Source organism: Lotus japonicus, chromosome 6 (genome assembly GCF_012489685.1).
Source record: "Lotus japonicus ecotype B-129 chromosome 6, LjGifu_v1.2".
Taxonomy (NCBI): Eukaryota; Viridiplantae; Streptophyta; class Magnoliopsida; order Fabales; family Fabaceae; genus Lotus; species Lotus japonicus.
The window spans coordinates 65,078,156-65,098,308 of record NC_080046.1 but is presented as its reverse complement, the minus strand read 5'-3'; the positions used below and the strand labels follow the sequence as shown (position 1 = coordinate 65,098,308).

The 20,153-nt window shown below is 36.0% G+C and overlaps 3 protein-coding genes across 3 annotated transcripts; 1 reads left to right on the top strand and 2 right to left on the bottom strand.

The window, feature by feature from the left end:
* Nucleotides 1–1,490: 1,490 nt before the first annotated feature.
* On the top strand, nucleotides 1,491–3,052 carry LOC130726772 (uncharacterized). Its single transcript, XM_057578077.1, has one exon. It carries the CDS (start codon nucleotides 1,775–1,777, stop codon nucleotides 2,573–2,575), a length of 801 nt encoding a protein of 266 aa, XP_057434060.1. The 5' UTR covers nucleotides 1,491–1,774; the 3' UTR covers nucleotides 2,576–3,052.
* Nucleotides 3,053–6,100: 3,048 nt separating this feature from the next.
* Nucleotides 6,101–9,792, bottom strand: LOC130726356 (uncharacterized). The gene is made up of 2 exons (XM_057577611.1): nucleotides 9,096–9,792; nucleotides 6,101–6,623 (listed from the first exon to the last, which is right to left on the bottom strand). The coding sequence occupies exons 1-2, from the start codon at nucleotides 9,375–9,377 to the stop codon at nucleotides 6,441–6,443; spliced, it is 465 nt and encodes a 154-aa protein (XP_057433594.1). The 5' UTR covers nucleotides 9,378–9,792; the 3' UTR covers nucleotides 6,101–6,440.
* A 3,262-nt stretch (nucleotides 9,793–13,054) lies between these two features.
* Nucleotides 13,055–14,617, bottom strand: LOC130723858 (uncharacterized). The gene has a single exon (XM_057575002.1). The coding sequence runs from the start codon at nucleotides 14,294–14,296 to the stop codon at nucleotides 13,205–13,207; it is 1,092 nt and encodes a 363-aa protein (XP_057430985.1). The 5' UTR covers nucleotides 14,297–14,617; the 3' UTR covers nucleotides 13,055–13,204.
* Between the last annotated feature and the right edge of the window lie 5,536 nt (nucleotides 14,618–20,153).

The window sequence follows — 20,153 nt, the reverse complement described above, 5'->3', positions numbered from 1 at the left end:
GATTTTGTAGAAAGAGTTGCAACTAGGGCTTTATTCTAGCTTATATCTTTCTAAATGAGTTTTGTTTAATTACTTTAATTTTTCTAATGTTCGTAGGAAAGTCTTGTATGGCTCATTTGTTGGCCAAGTAATATTGTCCCATGATAACAAAGTTTGTTTAGCTAATTTTCCTTCTTGTATTGCAGCTTGTGTTTTGTCCTATATTTTAACTTATTAATTATTTTCTAATATAAGTTTCATATTAATTTCCTGTAAAAAAAATTGAATATACCGTGCAGTAAAATTCTCATTGCATTTGATAAAAAAAATCTTCTAACAAGTCTCGATTCATAGACAACTCAATAATATAGATAATTATAAACACTTCGTTTTTCTATCAATATTTCACTTCTTATCGCATTACATTATATATATATTTCTCATTTTTTTTTTCTTTTCTCTCTAAATATTTACACCGAATAAATGTCTATTAATCATTTTAATTTATCCTTCTAACATGCTCACTTAACTTTTTCTAACATTTATTCCTAGCAAATTTTTTATATATATTTGAGCACACTTATCCTACATGAAAATTGAGTGGAAAATATTTGATCAATCACGTGTACAAGTGTTTCGTTGGATGAAATGGTGGCCGAAGAGGTGATTTTATGGAAACTCGATCTAGCTCGAGCTCGAGGGGAGGGGGGAGAAACTTGCAATGACACTTTGACGCCAAATTAGGAAAGCATGTGATAAGCAAGGTTGAATGATGAAAGAATGTGTACCTTTGTGGAGTCCGAGGTTGAGCTATTAGTCATGATGAGTCCAAGGTACGAAGATTAAGGAAGGTAGTTGGATTGTCTGATACGCATATTGACGTCGCTAATCACACGAGGGCGAGGTGTTTACTTATTGTGTCAAATTCTTTTAGCGTCGTGAACAATTCTTCCTTGAGTAGAAACTTGCTGACCTTTGAGGTTTTTCCAGAGGAAAGTGCTAAGTTACTTAGATAGTCGGTGGTGGGTTTATAGACAGCAAAGACGTTATCATCAATATTGATTTTTATAGATGATCAAAGTATTATATAAGCGGTCGACCATGGTTTATGCATGCCCAATAGGCATTTGTCATACTCGAGTCGTTGGGGAGGTCTTGGTGATAAGGGCTTTTGGTTTTATAATTTGTGGTTGACCGACTATTGCTTGGGGTAATTAATAATTTAATATCCAAAGCAAAAATCGACAAGGTTTAAGATGTAAATATTATATTTTGATAGAGTTAATTCTCCAAACGAGATTCTTTCAGTGCAAAAGACACAACACAAACATGAATCTAGCAATTTTAAAAGGAGCGTAATGCTTATTAAAAAACAAAAATTACTTATTTTGATATCATTTGAAATTATTAATCCACTATACTTAATAAACATGCATTTATACAAAGAATTAACTTGTTCTACATTGTGTAGAGTAAATTACTAATGTTAAGTACTTATCTATCCAATTGTACTAGAGATCTCTCTCTCACACAATAAATGTCTTCCCTCCCTTGACCTCTGCATTTCCCACTTTCTGTTCTAACTACCCTCTTATCTTCTCTTTTTTGCTCTGCTTCTTCAACTAGTCACCATTACCAGAACCAAAGTGTTAACCTCTGTAAAGGCAAAAGAAAAAGCTGCCCCTGTTTTCATACCCAGCCACACAGTACCAACTTCTGATGTTTGTGCTTTTTATGGAAGAAACACAACACTAGAGGTTAAGAATTCTGTTTCTGACACAGGAAAGAAACCAAAATGGGTTGCTTCTTGAGTAGTGACAGATCTTCACATTCACCTTCATCATTAGCAAAGAGCAACGATTGTCAGGCACCGAGATCTAGCTTGAAAGCTGCAGAAAGCAGAGCACCCCCGCCGGAGGAAGAGACGGTGAAGGAAGTGTTATCTGAGACGCCAAAATGGAAGCCAAGCTTGGTCAAATTTGAAGCAGAGAAGCCAGTGTTTGAAGAACAGAGCAAGGTTGAGAAGCCATTCCTCAAAGTTGAAGAGATCTCTGAAGTCTCAGAAGTTTGCAGCTTGAGCGAGAGCATATCCACGACCACGGCCACTGATAAGAGAGAAGAGGAAGAAGAATTAATCAGAAGGGTCAACGGATCTCCGGCGAGAATGCGTAAAAATCGATCCTATACTGGCGGCAGAACAGAGAGGTCGCCCGCCGGGAAATCGCCGGCGAGGAGGTCGGAGCAGTCCCCAGCTCGGAGGAACGCCGGGAGAGGATTTCAGAGCAGGGACCAGCAAATGGGGAATGCGGGAACCTGGAACCAGCCTCACCGGCGAGACGCCGGTGAGAAATCCGGCCGTCGGTCCAGGTCACCGGCCACCCGCACAGACTATGGAGCAGCACCGAGATCCGTCGTGGGTCGGAGCCCATCTACGAGAAGAACTAACCAATCTCCTGCAAGGGTCAGAGCCGCCTTGCCGGAGAGTGGTGGCCGGAAAGTGGAGAATTCAACGGTGGAGGATAAATGGCCATCATCTTCAGCTAATGAGTCACTAGAAAACCCACTTGTGTCATTGGAATGCTTCATCTTTCTCTAGGATTTCTCCAATTCCGGCACGGCCATGATGGCGGTGGTGCCACCACTCAGCCACCATAGAGTAGGTGAAGTTAATGTGCCAAAGTCATACACTAGTTACTACTAGTATTAAGTTATTACTAATTGTCATTAGTTAATTGATATAATTGCTGTAATTTCTTGAATTAGTGTATGGAGTAAAGTCAAAAGGTCAATTTTAGAAGTTATTATAGGATAGAGAGAATGTGTGGTTTATAATTATCTTCTCAAATCCCAACATGGTGTTTTGGATAGTAGAATACGTAAATGGTAAATTATGGTAAGAAATTGACCTCTGAAATTACCTGAACCACTGCTCTGTTTCCTTCTGATTCTGCTCTGAGAATACATTGATTACAATACTTATAGTCTTATACTCCATCTATTGGCAGTTTAGGAAAGATTGCGTTTCTGTCATCTATGATTCAGTCTGTACCAAAATATATTTGCATACGGTTCCGTGACTGTGAAAGATTTGTAACCTTGTGCAGTGATGACTTTGAAGACAAATAGTGAGATTTATTCAAATAAAATTTGTATGAACTTGGTTGATAATGAGAAACTAATTAATCAGGTGCTAGAATTATGAAAGGAATATTGTTAGGATGTTTTTGGGCCTCTACCGCTATACATTGAAAAGGGGTTGCAGCAAGAAGAACAAGTCACATGGTGTGTGCTGAGATTGAAGAGATGCTATGATAGACTGATACCATACAAGAACGTGATTGGAGTAAAATGGAAGATAGATAGTAGTAGTTAAATTGTATAGAATCGTACGTTGTGTGTCTTGTGTACAATTACAGTAGCACCATGTGAGTGTGCTAACTGTCCATTGTTCGTATTACAATTACAGTAGCATCATGTGAGTGTGCTAACTGCCAACCAACTATTCTCAATAGAAGTTAACCAAATGATTAATTCGCTAACTTAATTATATATTTTTTTATGTATTTAAGTTTGATTATGTTTGCCTCAGTCACCTTCACGAGGTAAAACATGCCTCTCCGAGACCACAGTCCCTTACATATGTATATACTTACAAACCGCTTACTAACACAACTCTCACATTATTAATGAGAATTAAACACACAACCTTCTGAAAAAAAGTGATTCGTTTTTACTAACTGAGTCAAAATTATATACTAAATACTGTATTTGGGAAATGAAAAACTTGAGTTAAATATCTTGTATAGGAAAGTGACATACTGCTTTCCCAACCATCAAATATGAATGGGTAAAGTTTTATTTACACTACAATTTTACTGTAAATGAGTTACAGAGAATAGAGATATGAAGAAACCATTTGGACAACCTTACTCTATTTGTATCGAGACTATGTTCTTCATTTTTATTATTTCTAAGAAGGGGGCGGCCCCTATTTGATTCAATATAGCTAGGTCTCAGGCAGGAAAAAATACTAGAATCCGTTAATGGCGCTTTCACTTGGTGGGTTTCTACTTTCTAATAGGAATAATATGTATTTTTAGAAAACTTGGAATAATATTCCTGGTGCCATATATATCAAGCATTTTGGACTCTTCCTTTCGAGCACAGACAAATAGTTCGTTGATTTGCCATCAATCATGTGGAGAATAATGAAGGAAGGAATGTTCAAGGCTGGCTCAAAAGCTGAAACTTGAAAAGAACCTGTTAATATGAATCCTAGAGTGGCTACCTATGAGTTCATGAGAAAATAGTTGATGTGAGTTCAATATATTCAACATCGAACATTATAAACAATTTACATTATCGTTCATAAATAATTATCATGTGTAATTAGAGCTGTCAATACGGTCAGCCCGACCCGTATGGGTAAGCTCGTATGGGTTGGGTTGAAAACGGGTTGGGTTGTGTCAACCCGGGGTCTTAACAAGTCAGGAAAATATGAACTCAACCCGGAACGCTACAAGCTCGCGGGTTGGCGTGCTGGCTCGCGGATTGAGTGAAATAAATATAAAAAATTGAGAAATTTGATTAGAAAATGTTTAAAATGTTATAAAAAAATAATTTCAAAAAAATACTTGTAGAAAATTGGTATCAACTCATAAAAAAAAGGTTTATCAACGCAATTATTTTTATCTAACATTTGAAATATAGAAAAAGAATTTAGTTTACAGGATTTAAGAACACAATTATTTTACTATCACATTTAAAATGAGATAAATAATATAATAACAATAAATAAAACATAAAAAATTGACTCAAATTAAAAGAAATGAAAATTTCCATTTTTCTATCTAAAATTAATCCATAAAACTAACCTGGAATTAAATAGAAATAAAATAATTTAAAAAAAAAATAACTCTAACCCGACGGGTTGGATCGCTTGACCCGCGGGTTGGCCAGTCTAACCCGCGGGCTAAACGAGCCGGGTTGCACTAACCCAAGTTCTTTTCGAGCTGGAATTTAACCAACTCAACCCGGCTCATTTAGCCAACCCGTCGAGTTGGCCCGCGGGTTGGAACCCATATTGACAGCTCTATGTGTAATTGACTCATTAGTTGAAGATAATGGTTTAACAAGATCAAGTTTGAAATTATCTTAATTTATAAGTGACATTAAATGATGTTAGAAAACTTAATTATTACAGTAACCAAATTTATTAAGTTTCTATAATAATAGAGATTGAGATCAATGATTTTAAAATTTTATTAATTTATCATAAACATTTTAGGATATCATCATTATAAAAATTTGAAATATTTATATAAAATAATACTTCAAATTATTTGTCATCATCAAATAGTACATGCCGAAAAAATTATAAAATTATTCGTGCCATCATCAAACTACTATTTTAGCAAGAGAAAGAAGTAGAGTCAAATCTGACAAACGTTGAGAAGATGTCACCTATAGAACTTGTCATTTTTAAGATTAGATTATAGTATACGAGAAGATGCCACTCATAGAACTTGTCATTTTAAGATTAGATTTTAGATTATAGTATACGATACGATATGATTTGAATCACGTGCATCAAATGTCTTTGACAAAAAGAAAATAAAATGTCAGATTAAATAAGTGCTTACTTATATTCATGAGGATCAAATGTCAGCCCATCAATCCTTATGGTCTAGTTCATGGGCTGAGTTGTTTTTTTTTTCTTCTTGTTTAGCTTGTTAAAAATTTGCAAATGAAATCTCAATTTGAAAGGCCCAAAAGAAAGTGCCTATCATAGCCCAATCATTTTATTTTTTGTTATTGCAATAACAAAAACAAAAGGCTTTTATTAGATTTGGTGAACAGTGACTAATCCCTTTAAAAGTAAAATTAAAATAAATAATTGAATACTACAAGTGAGGGGAAGAACATGGTCAGGTACTTGAATTAATTCCATATCAATAGATCCAAGAATAACCAAAATTAACAAACTAAATAATTACTTTAAAAAAGGTTACTCACGTGTGTTATTAACTTATTATCAGCGTGACAACATTATGAGTTTGGGCGTGCACTCATATTGTTTGATTGTTTTGTTGTTCATCTTACAAAGATTTACATACTCGAAGATCACAACACTCCATGCATTGAGAACTGCCAATTTACACTGGGAAATCCCAAGTCGTCAATATAGAAAAGAAACGTTTGGACACATGTTTGGATCAGTTTCTATTCTTTGAGAATCAATTCTCACACTAAGAAACTACTCGTAGAATCTTTTTTCCAGAATTGATTTCAGCTACAAAATCAATTATAGAAGTATTTTAAAACATGCGTATGAACCTCAATGCGCGCCAAAGCCAGTGTGCACTAGACTAAATCCTATATACATCATGGTATAACCCTCCAAAACAGTCTATTTTTGACATAAACATGCAGATTGCAGAACTTTATCAAAGTCAGTTGTATCATACTTGGTCGATATTAGGCGGAATAATGTTGGAAGTAGAACAAGGTAATGTTTTATTCTGATGATGGGAAGGCCATGAAATCCGTTCAGGGGAACATGGTGCAGGAGCAGGATGAGCAATGAACGAAGGAGTCTCTTCTCCAGGCATCAAAACTGAAACCCAGCTTCCATATCCATTCATCTGCACAAATTGTACAACATGGTTTAATTGAGAATCAAATGAGAAGATTCACAAGGTACAATGAAGGAATCTTCAGTCCCAGTGGGCCTCACTTATCTATCAAATGAAATAAAATAAAGAACTAAAACCACCCATTCATGGAACCCAACATTGTCTTGGGGACACAAAGGCACCAATGGAACCCAACATGTTATATAAGGCACCAACACCATGATCCAACATCATGTCATATATTTGACTTTAACAAAAATATATATTATGTAAAGGACTTTAAGTGTGTCCACCTAGATATAAACACACAAGTGAGACATGGATCAACAGAAACTTAAAGTAATAAAAGCATAATAGTTGCCTTCAGATCTAAAAAATCTCTTTGCATAATATATAGAACATGTTGACAGCTTTCATAATTTATAGTTATAATTGAAATCTTTGTTTTGCATACAATATATTGAGCATTGAAGCTTCAAGTTTGTAAGGTCGAAATTACTTCCTCAAAGCTAGCTCAGAGGTGATAATTGTCCTCTCATTTCTAAGTACCTTAATCTTATCTATAGTCAATGTGTGCCTTAACATTAACCCAATTTTCCCCATATGGTCTCTAAGTGGGTGGCTTGAGTGGGATCATTACCATAAACAATAAAAAGAATCCCAGTGAGGCCTAAGTGTGGAAGCATGTTCTATAATCCCATATTCTGTATTCCATTAACACCATAGGGCAATCTATAGTGTGATCTAAATGCCAAAGAAGTATACTAATAAATTATATGTTACTTGATTAGGTGGGTTTTGCATTCAGAATCTCATTGCTAAACCAAGAGAATCATTTAATAACTTTGTTTCAGTTGAAAGAAACCACTCAATAGACAACGTCCCAATCAAGTTTTGCCCCACCTATTGAACACAAAGGTTGAATAAATATGTGGGCCTGATATGTTCTGGAAGACATCACAATTGTTGCATGGTACCGGCTCATCATACATTAAAAATTAGCTAGAATATTAAAAAAAGTATTAGCTGCTAGCTAGCTAGGAAGAAATATGTAGAACTAAAGTCTCCCTTCTAAATTAAGGAGCAAGAAGGATAGGCAATCAGTGCTAAAGATAAAAAGACCTTAAATTAAGATTAATAGTATGATTGGATTAGTTTCTCTTTCTTTATAATCAATTCTAGCACCTAGAACATGGATTGAGATTTCCTACAATTGAATTTTCCTAAATCTAGTTCAGTCATGACTTCATAAGCGTCCATCAAAATTCCATGAATTAGATTTAAAGAGATTGATTATACACTACAAATCAGATTTTAAATGTGAACCGTCTGATTTTGATCAGATGGCTATGAATTCGTGACTGCGGTGAATTTAGGAAGATCCCAAGGACAATGTGGGACTCAACTACCACACAAGGATGGATGAATAAGTCCAAAGACTCATGGCTAAGTACCAACCATTCAGCAGAAAACTTGTATGGAGGACCATCACCGTATAAAAAGCAGATGACAACACGGTTCACTCATAATGAAAGTATATGACAGAACGTGTAAATGCAAGGAGAATGATAGGAAAATTTGGTGGGGTTATAGATTATGAAAGAGTTCTTAAGTTCAAATAGGCATTCAGATATTGAAAGTTAAGATTTGAAAGGTTCTACCCTCTTTTCCCAAAGTGGAGTGAGTGTAATTAACCATGAAGGAACCTATAAGGCACCGAGTTTAGCTCCTTACCAAAGTGAACAATTTGAAAGTTTGGGCCAATTGAAAGATGAAAGAGGCACATTAAAGAGTTAGGCCACAGGAACAGAAAATCCACATGTCTTTGCTGAGGATATTAGAGCAAATGGAACAACAAATGCACATGCCTTAAAATAGCTCAAGAAGATAGTATAAATCATGTCTAGACCAACTTATTTTTGCTCATAATCAATTCTATGAGCTAAAAGATACTTGTAGAAGCTTCTTTCAGGAATCAATTTTAGAAGTATTTCCAAACATGATGATAGTAAAGAAGAAAATGAGGTACAAGACTTAAACTTTCAGGATTGGACAAGGCAGAAAAAGAGAAAACTCTTTAGAAAACAGAACAACACATGCAATTCCCATAAAATTGAAACCTGTGATCCAGCATTTCAATAGTGTGGTGGGATGCAGAAGAATCTTATGGAAGTGAGTAATATTCAACAGCAACAGCAAAAGATGTAAGTAGTAAAAGCTACCTAGAAACAGCAAAAATTGAGTAACAAAACTTTTTGTCAGATAAATAATCATCACTCACCCAAAAATCAAAATAACTACCCATATTCAAGGCATCCAGAGATAGAAGAAGAAGAAGAAGGAGAGAATTCTGCATTCTTCTCTCACTTTTTTGGTTGATGGGAAATGTGAAAGCAATGGAAAAGAGAAAACCAACCAACACTCAACAACAACAGAAGTCAAAACAGAGAAAATATTACATTCTTATATAATTCTACTCACTTTGGGTGATGAGTGACCGAGCTTCCCACCAAGAGCCACCTGAGACTCAACGGCACGACGGCTCCGGCGACCGGACGGCGGCGGCGGCGGTGGTCTGAGGAACCTCTCAAAGATAGCCATGACTAAGAACATGGAGATGAGAATTGCAGTGGCAACGAAGCCAAAAGACACAGCATTAACCGTGCTATCGAAGTTGCTAGTCCAATGTTGAAGTTGATCAGCTCTCACGTTGAGTGGGGCCCCTATTGGAGGCCATGATCCTCCATTGTTATGGTGTCCCATGGTTTCTCAGTCTCGTTTTACCATAATTCTTCTTGGTAATAGTAGCTTCTGTTCACCTTTTTTCTCAAACACAATGGAGTAGAAAGTAGAAACAGGGCTTCTTCTTCTTCTTCAAGTTCCACAAAAATAGAGCAAAACAGAACAGAACCGGTAGTGTAGTACAAAAACAACTATGCAATTGTGGCTAGCTTTCAAGTTCACATCATCAACACTATTAAGCTTGTTGAAGAACTTCAAAGTGAGGCCTTCGAGACAGAAAGAGCATGTGGGGTGGCCGGAAAGAGTGAGAGAGGAAAAAGAGAAACCTTGGAATTTGGATAAGACTTGTCCTTTGTTTTTCTTCTGTTTGAGAAAAACGATAAAAACAGAAACAATTGATCAAAGCTTTTGCATTTTGGGCTGTTTTTTATTTAGAAAAATGAATGAGCCTGCTTTCTTTATTCTTTTGAATATTGAGCTATGTGTTTTAAATTGTAAAAGAAATCAAACAGTTGTGTAAAGTAAACAGTTTAGAGGAAGACAAAAGAGAAAAGAGAATAGTGATTTTGAGTATTCCAAGTCTTGTGACATCACACATGTGTTCACATAGGCATTCAATGTGGTCAATTTTGGATGTTAAGTTAAAGTAAAGGAAGAGTATCAATATATGTACATTCGATTTGATTTTCAGTTGGGCATGTGGTAATTAGAAAGCACAAGATATTTAAGCGAGGTCCAGTGATCAACATACATTTTTGTGGCAGTATTTTACCATTGTAAATGTCAATTGCGGTTAAAAATAACCACAAAATTGTATGTCCTCAGAAGGTAGTTCTTGAAATGTGTATGTTTATTTATTATTACCCGTCAAAAGAATTAGGTGCTATATAAATTACCTATATAATTTGTTAAATTTGAAAATTTAGTGATTTACTTAAAAAAATAAACAACAACTAGAAATCCACTACAATTTGGGGATTAGATTTGAATTCTCATGAGTACTTTTTTTATTGAAAATGTTTTACATGAATTTTATGAAACACTTGATGAATGTTTTTGACAACTTCAGTGAATTGTATTACAAGTTAAAGTGATTTCAACAATATTATACTCTGATTCTTTATAATCTATGTCACTCGGATGAGCGTACATTATTAAATTTTTTAAGTAAATGATTGCACGTCTCTACAAAGTATAAATGAAACTCTATTTATAAACCAAGTGTGTTAACTACTAATACAACTGATAATAAACTATATTATAGTACGTGTATTCAACTAGCCTTTAATATCTTCTAAAATTTCCATGTGTTTTGTAACTCAGTATTCACTTCTCCACGTGTTATTGGGACATTTCTTTTGGGTAACTTGCTTTTCTCAGTGCCTTCCTGGCTGAGGCGTCGGCGCTTCAAGAAGGCTTACTAATGGCTTGGCCTATGGGCCATCGACAAGTGTTGTTCGAAGTGGATGTTCAGAACCTTGTCACGCTGCTATGAGGCTTGGAGATACCATGTTCATGCAACCTTATTGGGTGAAATCAAGGATTTGCTTTCTCGCCAATGGAACATTCAACTATCTTGGATCTTTAGGGATGGAAATAACTCTGCATATTGGATCGCATGCAAATCCTCGTGACTCTTTAGCAGTTCCTTAGTTTTTTGTAGTTCTTTTACTATTTTTCTGATGTATAAAAAAAAATCCAATATATTTGATATGTTTTGAAGAGGAAATGATTGTCCCTTTTTTTTTTCTCTATATCCTCTTTATTTTCAGACTAAGTTTAGGCTCAATGTCTTTGACCTCTTTGAGACAATTAACAGTCTCCTACATTCATAACTTAATGAGACAAATTTTCTTAAGTTCAAAATGTTAGGTCTTCGAACAAACTTAGACTAAGGATTCTAACAAAAATTTCTCCCAATGGTCTTGCTGCTTGACAGCTTAGTTTGAGAATACAACAATCAACATGAATCATCGAAATGTCTTATTGCTTGACAACTTATCTCGAGAGTTCAACTCAAATCATCCTAACATTCTCGTTGCTTAGCAACTTAGCTCGAGAACTCAACAGAGTCCTCGTGATGATCTCGTTGCTCATCAACATCGTGTTTGTTGGTTGTCAATCAAGACACACATTTCCTCTTCTTCCTCAAAAACATGGTTCTACCAATTCTTCGATACCAAAGCTTGCATGAACTGATGAACTCCTTGTTCTTTTAAGTGTGTGTTTGGTTTCAAATTTGGAGAGGCCAAACGTGGATCCAGAAATCCAAAAGCAACTATTTCTTGCTTCTGTAAACGTGGATCGGGGCCAAACGTGTATCCTGAATGAGTTTTCCAAACACACACTAAGTTGTACATAATCCAAAAAACAAAAACGTCCATGATACATTTATACACACAACTTTAACTTTTTTTTTTTCTTTATATCACTCTCTTCACTAATATTTCATCACTCGCCCTATCTTCTATATTTCTCGTTTTATATTGTTCTCTAATTTTTGATTTTAGGTGGATGTAAAAATTGTGAAAAACAAAATCATGTAGGTTTTTATTTTTTCTGTGAAAAAAGTCATAAAGGATGGGACCATATCATAAAGGGGTCAGTCAAGCAGGCAGGGTGCGTGTGGCTTGCGCACGGGACTAAGTCCTCACTCCTCAGACCATCGTTCACGTGAAAGATGCAATACAATGCCTACTTTCTCTTCTTTTCATGATGGTAAATTAAACAAAGGTTCTCTCAGAGTTGACCCACTCGATCGCAAGAAAATAAAGCCTTTGAATGGGGATTGGGCTTTTAAACCCTCCATGCTGGGGGCTTTGGTCCAAGTAGAGGGCCCCATATGGGCTTCGAGAGTTCATATTTGAGCCTACAAATGAGAGTGGGTGGGGCATGGGAAGCTTGTGTCCTCTAAAAGGATCTCTATCATTGCTTTGTCTGTTTAAATGAAGTGGAGCCTTTGACCCAAAACAAGACCTATAATAAAGAACAGAAACCTTCCCCTTTGCCAAGGTTTTACTAGTAAGCAATAGTGTTTTTTCACATTAATCTCATATTAGTGTGTGAGTTTGGATGAGTATCATTAAAATGAATTTTACACATACAAAACTGATATTCAGGCCTCACATCTTTTTTTGATAAATCAGAAAATTTGAGGCCTCACATCCTAAAAACATGTATATTACTTTATTTAAACAACATTACTTCATAATTCTCTTTAAACCAGTATATATAGTTGAGCTGACATAGTGGCATTGATTCAAGGGGAATCAAAGATCTTAGTAATGTTCATTAGTATATTTAATTATAAATTTAATCGTTTCTAATTTTCAACATCGAAATAAGTTAAATACAAAAAAATCATTTAAAGCTCCTTTCTGAATGATCATAACCATTGAATTTGAATTTTAAAAGTTGCGTGAAGATCCAATTAATTGAAATTTTTAGCAATTAATTATGATAGGTTGTTTTATGTGCGGTAGAGGCAAGAGGGTTGCAGAGAATCCAAATTCAAGTTAAAGAACCTCTATGAATAATTTTTTTGTTGTTGTTAAATTTGGTAGCAATGCTGTGGATTTGTTCTGAAAAGATCAATCAAACCGAGGACAATTTGAAATCACAGTCAATATGCTATAAAATTATGCATGGATTGCGTATACTATATAAGCTACTAATCAGACATCATCATTTTTAGTATGTTTGGATGAACTTCTTTTTCATTATAATTAATTTCAAAATTTAGATATTACCTATAGAAACTTTTACTCATAATTAATTCTGCCATCAGAATCAATTGTAAAAGTGTTTCCAAACATTTGATTCACGTTTTTTTTCAGGATTTAATTATTCTATGATAGTTGCACAACACAACAATGGCTACAAAGCTCTCTCTCACCTTCTAGTTCCATTGGCTCAAAGCTCCTCCATGCATCACATGTCGCTGATGTGTCAAACATGTGGACAACAGACATTGTTCTTCCTAACTCCCCTACTCTATAACCTGCCAAGAAAAACAACCGAGTCCCAATTGGCACCATAGTCAAGTAAAGTCGTTGAACAATGTTGTGATCCTCCAACGTGGAAAGTAGGCTTTGCTTGCGGGAACCCTCAACTTCATTCCAAAGCTTCCCATCATAAGCCTCAATGTGTCCCTTCCATGCATTCAAGCAATCCCCCGAGCTGAAAAGTGTGTCATTCACAGCCACAATCTGATTAGGTGGCACGTCCAGTTGCCACATCCCCGTTATCAACTCCCACCTCCCTGCTTGCGTGTCATACACCTCAGCAGAGCTGCGTTCCACTATGCTTGGCATTGTCTTATCCGAGTCCTCCCTCTCAGCAAAACCCCCCACTATGTAAACATTTCCCTGCCATGTCACCCCTGTACACTTGTACCTTAGAGTGTGCAAATTAGGCAGAGTCATCCATATGTCAAGATCGGGGTCGTACACCTCAGACGACGAGATCCCTCGTGCACTTGCCAGCGTGGACTTCCCTCCTGCCACGTAGATTTTGTTGTCAGAGACAGTGCAAGCAAAGTCATACCTTGCCACGGATAAGGGTGCACATGTGAACCATTGGTTGGTTCTCACGTTGTAACGGAGAACATTTGTGACAACTTGGATGCCCTCATCAACAAAATCAGCAGATTCATCATTGACATGAACCATTTCTTTGTGACAAATTTGGCCACCAATTATGTAGATAAAATCTCCTAGAGAAACCATAGCAAACCCTTTCAAAACTTGGTCATGGAGTAGGCCAGGAATTGATGAAACATAGGTCCATGTGTTCATGGAAGGGTGATAAATTTCAATTGAATTTGAGAGAGTAACATCTGGGGCTGGTTCTCTTGGACAAAACACAGCAACCACAGCGTAATTTGAAAGATGGGATTCAAGGGATGGTGATGGTGGCGGTGAAGAGCGGAGAGAACCCATTGAGATTATGAAAATAAAAGTGATGTTTTTCGATCACTAGTAGCTAGCTTCAATGTTTTTTGTGTCAATGGTGAAGTGGGGAATGTGATAATATAAAAAGGTGAGAGATGTGGAGAATGGTGACGGAGAAGTCAAAGACAGAGTTGGGGTTGTGAGCATCGACTAGCTAGGAAGAATATGTGACGCTGGAGAAATCAAAGATTTTCTTGTGAGAACATATCGAACATTTGGTGGTTATTGTCCAATTTTATGTTAGAGTTTGGGATAAAGATGGTTACTCTCCGGATTCCCCAAAGATCTGAGCAGGTTACAAACAAAAATTTGAGCAGAATTTTATTAGAATAATCTCATTCTGGCGTGGAATCTTAGGTGGTACTTGGAACTTTGATAGTGAGCAGTGTTGTGTACTTGTGTTATCCCTCTTGGTATGGGTAGGCAGCACAACAATGATATAGATGAGACTGAGAGTGGACTCTTGGGTTAATCTAGCTAAACAATATGGTGTAATTTTATTACATGCTACTTTATATATTTTGGGGAATAAACATATCAATTTGATTTCTTCTCAATTAGAAAACTGAAATTATGATGGACATTGGCATACCATGTTTTGTCCATGTCACCAATCTATGATAGTTTATAGCATTACGCATTTAAGCCCGTGTTCTGGGAAACTCTGGCACGGACGACCAGGGCGGAAACCTAATGGAACGACCACCACCGCCTGTGGACGATCACCGCTCCAGGAAACCCTTGAACGGGCGACCGGAGTGGACCTAATGGAAAGATCACCCGATAAACGATCGCTACCTCCTCCCGACCCACTTGGGACGGGGGAGACTTCCCTTTTGAGTACAAGACAATCACCGGGCCCACCATGTAGCAACAGAGGATCCAACGGCCCCGGATGAACCAAGTACGAGCCATGCATGACGTTGCATGGCTCCAACCCTAATTTCCCTTCGTGTATATAAGGAGGGTTCCTTCTCCATGTTAAGGTAACTCATTCTCTTCACTTCATCACACTCATTCCTCATACTCTTACTTACTTTAGCATCAGAGTCCCTTGCAGGAGTCTCTCCCGAGAACGTCCAGCTCGCCGGCTCACCATCGCCCCTGCTTTTCTCCGCTACTCCTTCTCACCGAGTAGCTTGGTCACCCCGATCAACCTGCAATTTAGATATTTATAAATTTATCAAAGTGTTAGAATTTTTTTAAATTCTCATGTTTAAGGATTTGGACCCCGCTACGAGTTATCTATTTCAACTCAAAATATGAGCTATATGAATTTGATTTCTGCAAGGAATCAGAATTTCTAAATAGCATAACCTAATGTTATTATTTGATTTATTGAGGTCAATCGTCAGCGCTCCATAGTGCTTCTTTCACATTGTGTCCCTTGAAACTTGAGTTTATGCATTTCAATGGACGCATTTCAATGCTAGAACGTGATTTTCAACCAATTAAAAACCAAACAAGCACATAGACTCTTTTTTGAAGAAGTTGTGCTCACTTCATGTAAATGTAACATTCTTCTTCATTTGACGTTTGTACTCATGAAAAGTGTTGATTTGGAATTCCAAAGAAAATAAACACTCTACTCTCGCACAAACACATAGTTAAACTAATTATGAGAGTCTTGATACATAAACTCTCACATTGTGACATACATTGGACACACAACTACATAGAGTGTGCATGCATATCATAAAAAAAGTTACATTGTAACCGTTTGAAATTGCCACAAATTGTTTTCATATTGCATGTGTGCATCTTGTGTCAGTTACTCACAATTATATATTCAACAATTTCTATTAACATACACCATTTGTAGGTATTTTTTACCGTCACAAAACCCGTGTGATTATATTGTGCATATGTTTAGGTATCATTTTCCATTTATGAATTATGAAACAAGATCTTAGAATGATCACATGGACAAAATTATGAGCCCTATGTTGCCTCATAAGCCTTAAATCGGAAGGAATGATATCTTGCTTCAACCTAGAAAGGTGAGAAATAAAAAAAAAAATGGCATCTTGTAGGCATGCAAAGTAACAAATCCAAAGAAACAAGAGAGATCCAAGAGGAACACGCTGGTAAAGCATCTAAAAAGATAGTAGCTTGGAAGCAAATCCATTTGAGAAAGATACATGTGCAGTGCAGCAGCACACACAGCATGATACATGAAATGTGGGATCTTCCACACTTTTTTTCTCATTAAGCAAACACTAGTTCGGCTATAGGCATAGGTGTGTTTACCCAAAAAATTGCCCAATGTTTTTTCTCATTAAGCAAACACTACTACTAGGGTTTAATAATTCTGCATGCTTTTGCAATCTAGCATCTTTATCTGCTTTCACCTTTCAAGATTTGGTGTACCATGATTGTGATTTTTTTAATGTCAGCAACATCAAACAAGCAATAACCATGGCATGTGATTAGTAACCCAAAACCTTATTTAGAATAGCTTATATGAGTTTATCGGATAAAATATGCATTTATGTAAGTGTTTAAAAGAATTTATATACATAACACATAGTCTATTTATAAGTTGTTTTGAACTTATTTTTATAAGTGTTTTAGATTAGCTTATTAATAAGAATTTATGTTAACCTATAACATATTTTCATATTATTTCAATAATTTTTTGAAATTAACTCTTGTTGACTCCGTAAAAAAAAAAAACTCTTGTTGACATTAGCGTTTAATTAAATTATTTATACAAACACGGCCTAAATTAATAAACGCATTAAATCATGCAACTTTAAGAATGAAAAATGGACTACCCATGAGGCCATTATTAGCACTAGCACTGTTCATCAACATGTGTTGCCCATTATTGCTCTAACATGCCTTTGCCGTTTGGCATTTATAAACATGCATAGCAATATTCTTTTTTTACTTTTTTTGCTACTGACAATTTCTGTTTTCCCCCTTTACCAGTTCTGTAAAGTTTACTTAGGTGCTCAAAATGGCTTGTTGGGTTTTTGCATGTACTCTCTAGTCTCTACTTTCAAGCCCAGGGCCCATTGTTGAAATCACCAATTAGATTATGTTGACATGACAGAGAAGCATAGAGACCCTAGCTGTATGTAGATGGGCTCTAAAATTAACTACATGACCAAAAGAGGGAATAAGGAAAGCTACTATACCTATGGATGAAACCCTTCATTAATTTGTTCAATTCTTGGGAACTTAAAAATGCATGACTATGACTAATTGCTTGTTCTGAATGACAAAGACTTAGTGGTAGCAAAGGATTTGTTAGCTAGTTAAAGATTGGTAAAAATGAATGGGCCTAAACAGCTACAACATTTTAAAAGGGCATGCAAAATAAGAAATAGGGGATGGGTGGGTTTGGTTCAATTTAAGGGCTTTTAAGTTGGCACATGACCTAACACTATCAACAAGAATAAAAGGGGAAACAAAAATCACCAAAAGTTTCTTTCAAAAAAAAAAAATCACCAAAAGCTTATAAAGATAAAAATCCAATTCTTTTTAAGACAAGTATCTTTGCATGAGACAATTATGCTCAAGTTGCGAATATTTGTATCCTAGTAGTTTTAGCTCTTCAAATGATGTTTTTTCCACCTATAAGACTTGAATCGGAAACATTATTTTAGAGAAATAAAACATAGGTATCATTCGAACCACCAATGACTTGTTATATTAGTACCAAAATCCAATTGGACACATTTGGAATTGTAGTTAAGAGATAAGGACTTTGCATAGGGTGCCAAGAGTTGCTCTGTTGGCTTAAGAATGACAAGTCATCCGAAGGGTATCCCCACAAGATGCACAGAGGGGGGCAGTAGGCAAGGAGCACAAGCAGAATGAGACGAGGGAATTTAATCAGAATATGTTATGTGGTGAATAAAGCAAAAGTCAAAAAAGACTTTATAGACGAAGACAAAAAGCGACGCAGAAGGTAATACAGAGAAACCCACATGGTTTCTGATTTGGCTTGTGTGGGAGACAAAGCAGTTAGGACCAAAAAGGTGTTTTGATTTGATTGATCACTATGAAGTTTCATCCCCCATTTGATGTGGTTTTTACTCCTAGGACAAGTCCTTTTCTTTTCAATAAAAACCTACTCTTGTTACAAATTAACTCAGATAGAAATAAAAGAGATAATATACATATATAATATATGATGTTATGAGAAAACTAAATACAGAAATAAGAAGAGAAGATGAAGAGAAATGAGATAGAAGAGAAATTTGAATGTATGAAAACCCTTTTCTTTTATATTTTTGGTCCATTATGTAATCTCTTTTCTAGAGTAGAGACTAGAGAGACTCATTCAACTGGTGCAGTTGTGTTTGTATGGGAAATAGACAGTAGTGATTTCACTCATTTGCAGATTCTGTGACTAACTTCCAAGACAGACTCTAGTCACTAGAGTGAAATTGCAGACTTTCTTATTAGTTGCTTAAGACTAGCTGAGGACTGTGCCAAATATAGAAAGTATAAATTCACAGTAAGTAAAATAAATAAATAGCTGTAGACAACTCATGAAATTTGATTTACAGATATTTTGAATTTTGAAATATAGTACTATGAGAAGAATATATCTTAGGAGATAATTGATTTTTGGAATAAACTGACAGTCTATTTCCTAAAGTGAGTGTACTAACTTTAAAAAGTAAAATAAGGATCACAATTGATTAAATTATTTTATTAACATTTTCAAAGTAATTAATCACTAGTTGTGATACTTTTAGGTGATCATCAAGCAATTGCAAAGGTAATCCCCTAGAATCAAGCAATTTGAGAGAAAATGGTTTTAGTAGAGAAAATAAGGGAAGTAGGGATTTATTATACTGAAATGAAATTCTCGTTATTCTGTCAATCACAACAACATTCGGAATTCAATTTTCTGATTCCTGATATGATAGTGATACGACCTTATTAGACTTTGAGGCTCTCTGCCCAAAACAACCCCACTTGTATTCTCTTCTCTAATACTATTAATCAACCCTCAATCTAATAGGAAGCATAGGATGGAATTTTAGCATCCCAACGTCACTCTCTATAGATATATGCACCACCAAACCAAGCTTCTTTGAAACACCAAAAAGATAGATTTCACTTTCTATTTCAGTGTTTCTTCCTCTCCAACCCCATCACCTAAAGTTTCAACCCTTTTCCAGCATTCCCACACCCTCAATACTGTTCTCTCCGTCCCTGACTTGTGACTACAAAGTTATGAAAAGACGATGATGCTAGTTGCTATTGCTAGCTAATACTACCCTGTCTCTTCTGCCATTCCTATTATAAATATTCACCCTTTCCACCTGGTTATTGTGTTAGCTAGAGCAAAATTCCTTCATTCCCTCAAGCAATCTCTTTTTGGGTGAAGTTGAACATGGGTCTGTTGCAGCATTTGGAATGGGTGAATGCTTATGGCAAGAAGCGTTGCAGAAGCTTGTTTTGGAGGATGAGGGCTGCAATAAAAAAGGCTTTGAAGAATGGTGGAGGAAAGAACCAGCTCAAGTTCCAATATGATCCTTCAAGCTATGCCCTCAACTTTGATGAGGGCTGTTGCCATCATCATGTAGATGCTACAAAGAAATTCGCTGGTGATTTCAGAGTCCAGGAGCTCAAAGACATCAACAACACAACCTGGATTTATGTTCTTTGGATCAAAACCAAGTGACTTTTGTTTTCTCATGTTAAATTTGGTATTTATGTTCTTTTGAATGCTTCTTGATTCCAAGGTTAAGAACAGCTTTGCAGAGTTTTTCTAGGATCTTGTTCACACCCTTTATGTTCCTGTACTGTACATCCTCCACTTCTATCAAAAGTTGGAAATCTTGTTAGTTTACTGAATTGTTGCTTGATAAAACAAACC